Here is a 14,030-nt window from a genome sequence, read left to right as displayed (position 1 = left end):
GAACTGAACTAGAACTGAACTAGAACTAGAACTGAACTAGAACTGAACTAGAACTAGAACTGAACTAGAACTGAACTAGAACTGAACTAGAACTGAACTACAACTGAATTAGAAATGAACTAGAACTGAACTAGAACTAAACTAGAACTAAACTAGAACTGAACTAGAAGTGAACTAGAACCAAACTAGAACTGAACTAGAACTTAAATAGATGTCCTGATGGAATACTTTGGAAATCATTGATCAAACTTGATGTCAAGAATTAGCTTTAAGTAGTCTCGTCCCTTCGTAACCCATAAAATTTTGCATAATTCTCAAAAGTATCTTTGAAACTCAAATTTCTACTTTAGTTTATTTTGAAGTTGAAAATCTTTAGTAGTTTCTATTTGTCCTTTATATGAAAAATTACCTCTTAGTTTTTACACTTATCTTTGTTTTTAATGCTTGTTCTTTTAACTCGTTTAAGCAAAGAAAAAGAAGATCTTTTAAAAATGAAATAAATTATTTTGTAATATTTCTCAAGCGCCACTAAGATTGTAAATCATTTTCTTGTTTTAAGTGTTATTTTTTTATTTTTTTGAGAGGAATTTATGCTAAATGCATAATGACTTTATTTGTTAGACGAGTGTATACGTTTAATGTAAAAATATGTTTTCTGTAAAAGAAGAATGTTGATAATAAGCAGGAGGTTTAAAAGAAAGTATTCTTTAAGGGAACAAGTTTGATCAGTAAGCAGCAAGCAGTTATATACAAAGAAAAACTTATTAGAGATCTCAATGTTTTAATCTCTGTAGACTTTCATTGCATTAGAGCAGTGTGCCGCAGAGAGTTTCATATTAGCTCTTTAAATCATTTTGCTCATGTTTATACTTGTGTGTTTATTAAAGAGCATAAAAGCAGAAGCGAAATAAATCTGAAAGGAGTGCTTATTGCGTATCGTTAGTGTAGAGTAGAATAGTGTTGACATGAAAGTTGTTTAGTAACTAGTTTTCTGAGAACTCGAGACACGATTCCATCCCTTCAAATATGTGAAAAACTTTTGTCTCCTTTGTATGCAAAACTGAACACGAAAAAAAACACACATACATCATTCACTTAACCAACGTACCATGCAGCTATGCAGCACATTAATAATTGTTACCAAAAACAATATGGAAATAAAGAAAAAAATACTTTAACAAATATTTACCAAAAGCCATAGTTACTGAAGTTAATAGACGACCTAACAACAAACGAACGCCTTTTTGCCATAACCAAAAACAATAGTAGTTATAAACAATTTTTGGTATTTTGATGCAAGAAAGAAGTGGAAATACGAAAAAAGCAAAATAGTTAAAATTTTCAAAAAAAAGTTGTTAATAAATTTATGGCTTAAACGCTGAAAAATAGACAATATGTTGCACTGTGTGCTTACAGCCAAGTAATAATGAGAATTATTTGTTTTCCCTGACTGTTGGAAATTGATCCAAAGAGAAAGACCCTTTTTAAGCTAGTTTGAACGTCTTCCGTTTGTTGGCAATTTTAATGAGACCAAAACTATGTGCAACAAAAGACGTTTTGATTGTTGTTGCTTTTGCTGTTGTTGTTGTTGGTTGTTGAAAAGATTCAAAACTCTTGTTAAAAGTTTTCATTCATAAATTCTTTTTGCAACAGCAGCTTAACATTTTTCTTTTGCTGTTTTTGTTGCTGTAAATTTTGCACTGGTATTTTAAAAACATTTTTTTGCTTACAAAGCAAAACACCGACAACATGTTGTTGCTTGCTGCTGCTGCTGCTGTTACAAATATACATTGTTTTGTTTTATTTAATAAATTCAATTGTTGTTGGTGTTTAAGCTAAAACATAAAACAAATTTTGTTTTTTTAATATTAAAATTTTTTCTTAAAACTTTCGTTTTTAAACAAATTTTTGCATTTTTTTAAGAAATTTAAAATTTTCCTAAATTTTACTTATTCAGCTAGCTGAATAATAAAAATATCTTTTAACTAGAAAATTTGACTATAAAATCATTAAATCTATAACAAAAATACGTTATTCAGCTAGCTGAATAGCATTAAAAAGCCTTTATAAAGCAAAATTAAGATTTATTTAAAGGTTTTCTATAATTGTAACGTATTCAGCTATGAAAAACTGCAATTCAGCTAGCTGAATAACAAAAATATCAATAGATTAGAAAAGTTTAAAAGTTTTTAAAATCCTTAAATTTACAACAAAAATGTATTATTTAGCTAGCTGAAGAGCATTTAAAAGCTTCTATAAAGCAAATTTAAGACTTCTTTAAAGATTTCCTTTAATTGTAATATATTCGGCTAAAAACTAAAACAATTCAGCTAGCTGAATATATCAAAATATTACCATAAATGTGAAATATATGTTTTAGCTTACTTTTAGCTAATTCAGCTAGCTGAATAGCAAATTTAAAGCTAAAAATCTAACAAATACAAAGAAAAACAAGGTAACTTTTTAAACAGTAAAAATTACTACAATTCAGCTAGCTGAATATAGCAAAATATTAAAGTAAATAAAAGCTAAAAGCTTAATAAAAAGGTTTAGCTTACTTTTAGCTAATTCAGCTAGCTGAATAGCAAATTTAAAGCTAAAAATCTAACAAATATAAAGAAAAACAACTTTACTAGGTAAACAGTAGAAAATACTGCAATTCAGCTAGCTGAATACAGCTAAATATTAACATAAATGTTAAATAAAAGCTTAATTAAAAGGTTTAGCTTTTAGCCAATTCAGCTAGCTGAATAGTAAACTTTTAAGATAAAAATCGAACAAGTGAGTTGATAAACAACCTTACTTGTTGGTAAACAGTTGGTAAACTATATGACACATTAAAGCTTCTTTAGTGGTTTTTTACACTTTAAATACCCCTGAGATCTAAACATAAATTATAAACTAGTAAAAGAAGAAAATGAATGCGAAAACAATAAATTTGAACAACAAAAAAAAAACACTTGCAAGTCTTGTCTTAAGACCTGTCATAAATGTCTGTAATCTGTTAAGCAACATCTACAACAACAAAACTAAAGAACTAGAAACAACAATAAAGCTAGAGGAAAAAAAAAGAACACGACATAAATTATAACAACTGACATGTTAAAGGAAATGAGTGAATCAAGTGAGTGATCAAGTCGAAAAACAAGCTTCATAACTTTTCAATTGTTGGTCAACAACAACAGCAGCAGCAACAGCAGCAGTTGTATTCGCAACATGAGCAAAAGTGTAGGTTAAAAAAAGGATGTTATTGTTGCAGCTATGCTAATTTTCTTTTAACTTTGTTGTTTATTTTTCTTTGTTAATAATATTTGTAATTGAAAGTGTTTTTTTTTTTTTTTGTAATAAATGACATATTATTGACATATTGGCGAAATGCGGGGCTGTATACACTTTTACTTTCCGTTTGAAAACATATGCATTATAAAATGTTTATAAAGGATTCGAAAACATTTCCAACAAATGTTATTGCTTTATTAAAGACAAAATTTAAATTGAAAGAACAGATGTTTTGTTTAATGTGAAAGTATAGATGTTTTGTAGTTGTTTAGCTTTCAATAAAAGCTTCTAAGTTAAAAATGATTTTGTAAAGCTTATTCAGCTAGCTGAATGAGTTCAATCAAAGGCCAGTAAATAGTTTACGACATAAAAATGTGTTATTTTATAAAAAATTGTTTAATATTAATATTAATTAGCTGAATATAGATCAAATTTTTTGAAAATTTTAAAAATTATGCAAATTTTAAGTTTATGAAAGGAAATAATGATATTCAGCTAGCTGAATTGCAAAATATCACATCATAGTTGTAGAAAATTTACATTTTTGTTAAATTCTTTAATTAAAGTGTTATTCAGCTAGCTGAATTGAATAAATTTCTTTTATAATTGAAGAATATATAATTTTTAAATAAATTTGTTTCATAAAAATCTTATTCAGCTAGCTGAATTGCAAAATATCTTGCTATAATTGTAGAAAATTTCATTTTTAAGCGAAATTCTTTAAAAAAAAATCATATTCAGCTAGCTGAATAGACAAAATTTCTTTTAAAATTTAAAAAAATATATGTTTTAAGTAAACTTGTTTCATTAAAGTCTTATTCAGCTAGCTGAATTGCAAAACAATTAAGTTTGAAGCAAATTTCTTTGAAAAAATTCATATTCAGCTAGCTGAATAGAACAAATTGCTATCATAGTTTAATAAAATATAGAAAATTTCATTTTTAAGCAAATTTCTTTAATAAAACTCTAATTCAGCTAGCTGTATAAAACAAATTTCTTTTAAAATTTAACAAAATATAATTTTTAATCAAACTTGTTTCATAAAAATCTTATTCAGCAGAATAGCAAAATATTTTGCTTTTATTATAGAAAAAGTAAATTTCTAGCAAATTTCTTTGAGAAAAATCATATTCAGCTAGCTGAATTGCAAAACCTCTGTAAATAATTGAAAAAAATTTAAATTTTTAGTCAATTTAGTTGAATTGCAAAAATCTTGATATTTTTATTTATTCGGCTAGCTGAATTGTAAAATTTCTTTTTGAAATTTTAAGAAATTTTATATTTCTTTTAGTTTTTCTACTTTTCTTAGCTATTCAGCTAGCTGAATTACGTTAATTCATGGAATAATTGTTAAAATTTTAATAATTTATATTTTTTATGTATTTGTGACAGTGCCTGCAGTTAGCTGAATAGTTTTATTTGTACACCACTAATAATTAGTTTAAGTGTTAAAAAATCATAATTAATTAATAAAAACATTGCACTTGATTGCTTTACGTTAAAGGCTGCAGACATTTTAGGCCCCTAAAAGTAAATGGCCAACTACAAAGTTGTTTTAAATTTGTGTGTTAACCACTTTTTTTAGTTTAGCTATATATATTAGCCAATATTAATTTAAGTTAGTTTTGCTTGAATAAGCAATTTGTTATAGTTTTTTCATGTTTTTGTTATTGTAATAGTTAAGCCTATAAAAATTGTAAATTTTTAGTTTTAATTTAAATGACAAGTGTTTATGTTAAATAAGAAAACTATAAAAAGTTTTAAAAACCAAATATATATGGTGATAAATGTTTATGACACATTAGTGTAATAGTTATTAACTAACTAAAGTTTTTAATATAAAATTTATGTCTAAAACGTGGGAATATTTGTTAATATATTAATAAAGTTTGCATTTTATGGGAAATTTAAAATAATAAATTTAAAAAAATAGAAAAAATATTTTAAAATGTTCTAGGGATTCCCCAGCTAAAATTATCTAAAGTCTGTTTTCTAAAAAAAACAAAAACTCATAAATATCTATAGTATCATCTTAAACAAATCTTATATTAACAACTTTTTCTTATTATGACAGGAAGCCATTAAAATCAGTTATAAAATATAATTTATAATAGAAAAACATACACACAGCTACTGTTAATTTTGTGATGAAGTTGTTCAGTCATTTTGTTGTTTTAAGTTATTTTATTGTATTTTTTTTCTACACTATTTTTTCTATCCATTTCAATCAAAAAAATAACCACTTTCGCTTTAAAAACCACTTTCAAAACAATCTAGATATGAAGTGAAAAAACAAGATATCATACTTTGCATATAACAAACAAACTTTTGCTTTAAGTAGCAAATAGCATAAATTATTATTACTTCGTTTGTTTCTTTAATCATTATTTTAAAAGATATAAAACAAGAGCAGCTTTTATTTTCAAATGTCAGTTATTGTTTTAACAGCAACAACTCTAAACATAATTACATTAATAATGAAATAAAAAGTAAATACAACTAAAAGCAAATAAAACAAACTTGATGATTATAAAATAACAAGTTTATTTTCAGTTTCATTAGAAAGAATATAAAGATCAATGTATCTTATTGCTAATTTGGATGTTCCTGCTGTAAATAGAGAGACAAGACCAAGAACTCTGCTTATGTTTACTAACAATTCAATTACATTCTCAAGCTATTCAGCTTTTTAAAGTTCTATTCAGCAACTTTATTAACAACAGATAAGAGAATTTATTTACAAATTTGTTTTAAAACTTTTTTGTTTTTTAATTTTAATCAATTCAGCTGCTAGAAATCCTATTCAGCTACAAATTTTTGCAATTCAGCTGCAATAGAACTGTATTTCCTACAATTCAGCTAAAATTCGAAGCTATTCAGCTTTAAGAAATCCTATTCAGCAACATTATTAACCACAAATAAGGAGGAATTTTGAACAATTTTTTTAGATTAGCATATCTTTTCGATGTTTTTAATCAATTCATCTGGACACTTTTCATATTCAGCTACAAGAAGTTCTATTCAGGTTTTCGCAATTCAACTGCAAAAAACTGTATTCAGTTAAGTTATTCAGCAAAATTTTGCGTTTCTATAAACCTTCCTTAGATTTCTAACAAATCAGCGAAATTTTTAAGCTTTTTAGCTTTTAAAAAACCTATTCAGCAACTTGTTAACTAAAAAAAAATAAAGAATTTTTTAAATTAGAAAACTTTTTTAACATTTTTTATCAATTCAGCTGCTTATTTTGCCTATTCAGCTGCTAAAAATCCTATTCAGCTAAAATTTTTAGGCATTCAGCTACAAAAATCTTTATTCAGCTAAGAAAATATTAAGCTATTAAGGAAGCTGTATACGATCTATAGGATTTCTTACAATTCAGCTATATTTTGAAGCTAATTTTTAAATATTTTATTCAGCAACTTTGTTTACATTTAAAAAATGATTTTATAGAGAAATTTCTAGGTTTAGCAAACTTTTTTGATAATTTCTATAAATTCAGCTGCATGTTCTTCCTATTCAGCTGCTAGAAATCCTATTCATCTAAAATTTTTTGCAATTCAGCAGCAAAATTCTGTATTCAGCTAAGAAAATATTAAGCTATTCAGCAAAATTTTTAGTTTCTATTAGATATCTAGCATTTCAGCAAAAATTTCCTTTTCAGCTGCAAAAAACATGAGTCAGCTAAGAAAATATCAAACTTTTTGTGTGAATTTTTTATATTTATAGTCCTCCTCATGATTTCTAACCATTCAGCTGCAATTTCAAGCTATTCAGCTATAAAATACACTATTCAGCAACATGATTTGTTTAAAAAACAAAGAGATTCTAAAGATAAATTTGTATGTTTGTTAAACTTATTTAAGATTTTTACTAAATTCAGCTGCAAATTTTTGTTATTCAGCTACAAGAAATGCTATTCAGCTGCAGTTTTTAGCTATTCAGCTGCAAAAACTTTAATTCAGCTGATAAAATAATGCAATATTTGAATAACTTTTAACTTATACTTATAGTGAAAGTTTTTAAACGATTCAGTTTAATTTTTAAGCAATTCAACTTTATCCAACTTAATTCAGCTAAAGAAATTTGGAAATTTCATATATTTGATAGCCTGGAGATGTTTGTTACCATATAGCTTTACTTTTAAGCAATTCAGCTGCATTTAACCTAATTGAGCTAAAGAAATATTGAAATTTTACATATTTGAAAGCTTGTAAATGTTTTCTAACTATATAGCTTTACTTTTCAGCTATTCAGCTGCATCTTACCTAATTCAGCTAAAGAAATATGTAAAATTTCACATATTTGAAAGCCTGGAGATGTTTCCTATTTAGCTGCATTTTACCTAATTCAGCTAAAGAATTATTAAAATATTTTATAAAATTTTCACATATTTAAAAGCCTAGAGATGTTTTCGAATCATATAGCTTTACTTTTCAGTTATTCAGCTGCATTTTAACTAATTCAGCTAAAGAAATTTAGAAATATTTTATAAAAATTGCATATATTTGAAAGCCTGAAGATGTTTTCTAATCATACAACTTTACCTTTCAACCATTCAGCTGGCGCAAAACTAATTCAGCAAAGAAATTATTAAGTTATTTATTACATATTTAATATCCTAGCAAAAACTTTCATTACAATAACTTCTTATCATGGCGATGTCATTACAGACAAGTACTTAGCGCAAACGCTTACAAGTAATTAGAAAAAAACTGTCAATGTAAATAGTGCGAAAGAAAAAAAAAACGCATACAGCTTCTGATTACCATCACTTAGAAGCTGACTGAATGAATTTAAAAGTATTTTTTTTAAAACACATTATTAATAAGACGTTATATAAGTACTTCTATGTAAGCAGAAAGATATGTAATTTGTATTGAAAAGTATGTTAATATGTAAGTGGCAATTAAAAGCTAAACATTATCAAGTTTTTGCTGGTATCGTTAATACATTTTAATGATTCAGCTTTTAAGCTAAAGTTTTAAATAAAGTTGCTGTTATAAATTAGCAATAACATTAAAGCTGTCGTGTTTTTAATAATTTTATTAACTAAAAATTAACATTAAACATAATGTATTTTGTATTAAAAAGAAGAATAAGATGATTGTTAATAAATTTTCTACTTAACAAATTTGTTCATAACACGATATTAGTTTACATTGGTTGGAACAACTCATGAATGAGTTGTTAAAGGCAAAATAAAAAAGCTTTAACATAAAGCTTTTAATAGAATGCTAAAGTGTTTATTAAAACCTATTTAAAAACTTATAAAATTAACTTTAATTAACTATAAATTAGAAGAAAAATAAAATTGCCACCAACATTGATCACTGGCCAAACACAATTATGAATAATATGGTGGCTTGGAATCATACAACTACCATGACAAGTTTATATATTTAAGTATATAAAGATTTAAATAATTGTAACTGACAAGTGTGTATGCTTTTTTTCTAATTGCAGGTTAAAATCTGGTTTCAAAATCGTCGCTCAAAGTACAAAAAAATGATGAAAGCCGCCCAGGGTCCTGGTCAAGGTAGTGGCATGCCCTTGGGCAGTGGTGGTCCAAATCCTGGTCAACATAGTCCCAATCAAAATATGCATAGTGGTAAGTAAAAACGTTTCTCACAAACCCAACTCAACATAACTTTTAACTTGACATATTTCTTTATATTTTTATTATAAAAACTCCTTTTAAATTATCTAATTTTAGGCGGTAATAACGGTGGCGGTTCAAATAGTGGCTCACCATCACATTATCTACCTCCCGGACATAGTCCGACGCCTTCAAGTACGCCTGTATCTGAATTATCACCCGGTAAGTTTTTTAAAGCTTAATAAAAACCTAATTATACACATAAGCATTAAGAAATTGCTCTAACCCCTTAAGCTTTCATATTGTTTAAATCAATTAAATTTCTTAATCGTCTTAATGCTGCTGTTATTCAGCTTTAGTTAAAGCTATTCAGCTGCATAAAATTCCTATTCATCATAAACTCATAAATCGTATATTTCTTTTTTTCTTTATAGAATTTCCACCAACGGGATTAAGTCCGCCAACGCAAGCGCCATGGGATCAAAAACCACATTGGATTGATCATAAACCACCGCAAATGACACCACAACCACCTCATCCAGCAGCGTCACATCCGCAAACACATCATCATAATCCACCACCACAAATGGGCGGTTATGTACCTCAATACTGGTATCAGCCAGAAACAAATCCATCGTTATTAACGTAGGTAAACTATTTATAATTAATTACACAAATAAAATTATCGAAAAAAAAGCTTTAAAGCTTTTTAAACAAACATTTTTTTCTTGTGATTTTCACTTAAAAGAACTAATCCATGTGATTGTTAGCTTTTAAAGCAAAAGCTTTATAATTTCAAATATATCTCTCAAAGCTTATAGTTTTTTGGTAGTAAATATACATATAAGCTTTTGGAAGCTTTATTCAATCTTTAAAAGCTTTTGTGATAAAGCCAGTGGTTTGCTAAATGTTTGAACTATTTAAAGTTTACGAATGTTAGTTTTTTTTTCTTCAGAAACATTACCTTTAAAATAATGAGTTTTTAAACAGTCTTTAAGCAAAGAGCTTTTTAACTGTTATAAGCTTTAAAGCGATTGTGAACTTTAAAGCAAACTTTGAAGCTTTTTCAAAGTTTTTAATCAGCTTTTAAACGGTTATGCGCTTTTGTTTTAAGATAAACTGGTTATGAGCTAAACCTCTCAACGGTTATGAGCTTTTATGCGATTATAAACTTTTTACCAACAATGAGCTTTTGAACTGTTATGCACTCTTGTTTTTAGATAAATTTGTGTTTAAAGATAAAAAAGCTAATAAAATGTAACATTTAATTAGCTTTTTTCAAGCTAGCGATCTTTAAAAGCTTTTATTATAAAGACACAAGTGTACTATAAATTCTAGCAATTGAAAGTTTACACACATTCGTCTTTTCGATAGAAACTTGTGAATGGAGTAATAAACGTTTAAGCTTTTGATTAGTGCTAAACTTTTCAATCATATAAGCTTTTAAGCAATGAATATTAAGTAGCTTTTTTAAGCTTGTGATCTTGTGAAGTTTTAGCTTTAAAAGTTTACAATTATTCGGTTTTTCTATAGAAACGTGTGCTTGGAATTTGAACTCATAAGCTTTCGATTCTTGCTAAACTTTTAATCATATTTCAGCAAAAGCTTTCAAAAAACATTTAACAATATAAAGCTTAAAGTTTTTTGAACTTGAATGTTTAATTTATACATTTTAAGTTTACAAAATTTCGTTTTCTCTATAGAAACATGTGCTTTGAATTATGACCTTTTGAACTCTTGATTATTGCTAAACTTTGAATCACATTGCAACAAAATCATTTAAAAAAACATTTGGCAAAAAAAGCTTTAAGCTTTTTTGAACTTGGATGTTAAATTTCTACATTTTTTAATTATAAGCTTTTAAGCTTTGATTAGTGCTGAACTTTAGAATCATATTGCAACAAAAGCTTTTACAAAACGTTGTGCAATATAAAGCTTAAAGCATTCTTTAGCTATAATGTTTATTTTCTACTTTTAAATAAAAGCTTTAAACATTTCTTTATAATTTATTTAAAAAAAAAAATATTTAATAAACTTTTATTAATAAAAATTTTCTCTTTTTCTCTCCCTCTCTTTTTCCAGGGTATGGCCAGCGGTTTAACAAACACCTCCTTCTACTCTAACCACAACAACCTTTTACCAAACCGATCCTATAGATAATTCTATGCATATATATTAATTAAATTTTAATTAAAAAATTACAAAACAAAAAACACAAACACAAAAGTTAAACTAAAGTAATTTAAAAAAAGTGTAATTTTAAAATAATTATTTTTTTTTTTTGATTGTTTATTTTTTTTAGGAAAATGCCTAAACAAATTGTATGAATTAAAAAAGAAAGAAAATGTGTGTGTGTAAAAAAGTGCACCTTGTATAAAAAAAGTTTTTTTTTACTATTTTAATATAAAAATTTAAAATAAAATTTGATAATCAGATGTTTTTTTTATTATTATTAAATATTATTATTTTTAATAAAATTTGAATTAATTAGCTATAAAAAAATAATAATAATATAAATTATAAAATAAGTTTTAAATATAATTTTTATGTAAGACATAAAACAATTTACTTTAATATAAATACAATAATAAAAAAATAATTAAATAATAATAAAAATTAAAAAAAAATAATTAAAAAAAAAGAAAACATTCCTCATTGTTTTTAAACAAGCATTTCTTTTGAGTTAAAAAATAAATAAATTTTTTTGTAAATATTTATAATAATTTTTTGTAATTTATATTAATAATATTATAAAAAAAAACAAAATAAACATGAATTGAAAATCAGCTGATGATCTTAAAAAAGTTGTCTTAACAAAAAAATAAAATAAAATTAAAATGTTTAAAAATAAAATGAATTACAATTAAAAACAAAATAAAATGTAGCAAAAAAAACAAAACCCTATATGAAAATAATTAAAATGAAATAAAAAATTAAATAAAACTATACAAAAAAATATAAAACTAAACTTATTACTTACTATTTTTACGTGTCTCTTGTTGCAGTTCTATTTAATTTCTAATACAGTTCTTTCCTGTTCTAGTTCAGGGTCTGTTCGGTTTTAGTTGCAGTACAATTCTAGGGCAGTTCTAATTCTGTTATATTTAAGCTCTAGTTCAGTTCTAGTTCAGTTCTAGATCAGTTCTAGTTCTGTTCTGTTCTAGTTCAGTTCTAGTTCAGTTCTAGTTCAGTTCTAGTTCAGTTCTAGTTCAGTTCTAGTTCAGTTCTAGTTCAGTTCTAGTTTAGTTCTAGTTCAGTTCTAGTTCAGTTCTAGTTTAGTTCTAGTTCAGTTCTAGTTCAGTTCTAGTTCAGTTCTAGTTCAGTTCTAGTTCAGTTCTAGTTCAGTTCTAGTTCAGTTCTAGTTCATTTCTAGTTCATTTCTAGTTCAGTTCTAGTTCAGTTCTAGTTCAGTTCTAGTTCAGTTCTAGTTCAGTTCTAGTTCAGTTCTAGTTCAGTTCTAGTTCAGTTCTAGTTCAGTTCTAGTTCAGTTCTAGTTCAGTTCTAGTTCAGTTTTAGTTCTAGTTCAGTTCTAGTTCAGTTCTAGTTTAGTTCTAATTCAGTTTTAGTTCAGTTCTAGTTCATTTCTTGTTCAGTTTTAGATCAGTTCTAGTTCAGTTTTAGTTCAATTCTAGTTCAGTTCTTGTTCATTTTTATTTCAGTTCTAGTTCAGTTTTAGTTCAATTCTAATTCTAGTTCAGTTCTAGTTCAGTTCTAGTTCAGATCTAGTTCAGTTCTAGTTCAGTTCTATTTCAGTTCTATTTCAGTTCTAGTTCAGTTCTAGTTCAATTCTAGTTCAGTTTTAGATCAGTTCTAGTTCAGTTTTAGTTTAAATTTAGTTCAATTCTAGTTCAGTTCATGTTCATTTTTATTTCAATTTTAGTTTAGTTTTAGTTCAATTTTAGTTCAGTTCAGATCTAGTTCAGTTCTAGTTCAGTTTTAGTTCAGTTTTAGTTCAGTTCTAGTTCAGTTCTAGTTCAGTTTTAGTTCAGTTCTAGTTCAGTTCTATTTCAGTTCTAGTTCAGTTCTAGTTCAGTTCTAATTCTAGTTCTAGTTCAGTTCTAGTTCTAGTTCAGTTCTAGTTCAGTTCTAGTTCAGTTCTAGTTCAGTTCTAGTTCAGTTCTAGTTCAGTTCTAGTTCAGTTCTAGTTCAGTTCTAGTTCAGTTCTAGTTCAGTTCTAGTTCAGTTTTAGTTCAGTTCTAGTTCAGTTCTAGTTCAGTTCTAGTTCAGTTCTAGTTCAGTTCTAGTTCAGTTCTAGTTCATTTCTAGTTCAGTTCTAGTTCAGTTCTAGTTCAGTTCTCGTTCAGTTCTAGTTCACTTCTGGTCCAGTTCCATTTCTGTCCTAGTTTAGTTCTAGATCACTTCTAGTTTGATTCTTGTTCATGATAGAGACTAATCTATATTCTATCTGATAGTCAGTATATAGTCTACTAGCTAACTTAACTAGCTACTTAGCTGATCTCGTTAATTATTAACCGGTCAATTGACAGTCGATTTACCAGTCTAGTTAATGATCTATTGTTTAGTCTATTGACTAACCTATAAACTTGCCTATGAATTATATTTGGTCAGTCTGATACATATTTGTTTGCTATGGACTCGTCTATAAACTTTTAAATAAGATATCGTAAGAATACTTTTGGAAATTCTGTTTATATTTAAACCAATATTTATTGAATTTTTTTAAGGTAAAGCTAAGACAAGGATGTTCATTATCGTCTGTATTATTATATATTAATTAATTTGTACCTTGTACAAACATATAAAAACAAATTAATTTCAATTATTTAATAATATATCCTTAATTTTCCCATATTCTAAAAATTGCAATAATTAATATAATTTTATAAATTTAATAAAATAACAACACCTAATTCTTCAAAAATAAACCCTTCGTGGAGACTAAATAGAATTTATTTCATTAAAATTTTAATGAAAATAACATCCTTAAGAAGTTAAGTGACGCATTTAAAATCATCATTTCATATTTAAAGGGACTACGAAAAGATTTTTAGCACTTGATTTTATTTATTCATTTATTCACTTATTTTCATCGTCATTTCATTTGTTTTTCGTTTTTTAATGCTTTTGTATATTAATGTTCAAGTGCTACAAACTGCAATAAAGCAGCGGAAGGAAACAAAAAAAATCTGTTCCA

The 14,030-nt window shown here is 26.3% G+C and overlaps 1 protein-coding gene across 6 annotated transcripts in view; it reads left to right on the top strand.

Annotated features, from left to right (window-relative positions):
* Positions 1 to 11,081, top strand: part of LOC111684067 (homeotic protein distal-less) — a 73,627-nt gene extending 62,546 nt beyond the window's left edge. For 4 of the 6 annotated variants that reach the window (XM_046954757.1, XM_046954756.1, XM_046954754.1 and 1 more), the window contains 4 exons: positions 8,743 to 8,887; positions 8,993 to 9,097; positions 9,310 to 9,520; positions 10,958 to 11,081. In XM_046954757.1, coding sequence (XP_046810713.1) covers positions 8,743 to 8,887; positions 8,993 to 9,097; positions 9,310 to 9,520; positions 10,958 to 10,976 — 480 coding nt within the window. In that variant the 3' untranslated portion in view covers positions 10,977 to 11,081. Of the gene's footprint in view, positions 1 to 8,742; positions 8,888 to 8,992; positions 9,098 to 9,309; positions 9,525 to 10,957 lie in introns of all 6 variants that reach the window. The other 2 variants (XM_046954758.1, XM_046954755.1) reach the window with 1 other exon arrangement.
* The last annotated feature ends 2,949 nt before the right edge of the window (positions 11,082 to 14,030 follow it).

This window comes from Lucilia cuprina, chromosome 6 (assembly GCF_022045245.1).
Source record: "Lucilia cuprina isolate Lc7/37 chromosome 6, ASM2204524v1, whole genome shotgun sequence".
NCBI lineage: Eukaryota > Metazoa > Arthropoda > Insecta > Diptera > Calliphoridae > Lucilia > Lucilia cuprina.
The sequence above is the reverse complement of the archived record's forward strand: the minus strand, read 5'-3'. Positions and strand labels throughout refer to the sequence as shown.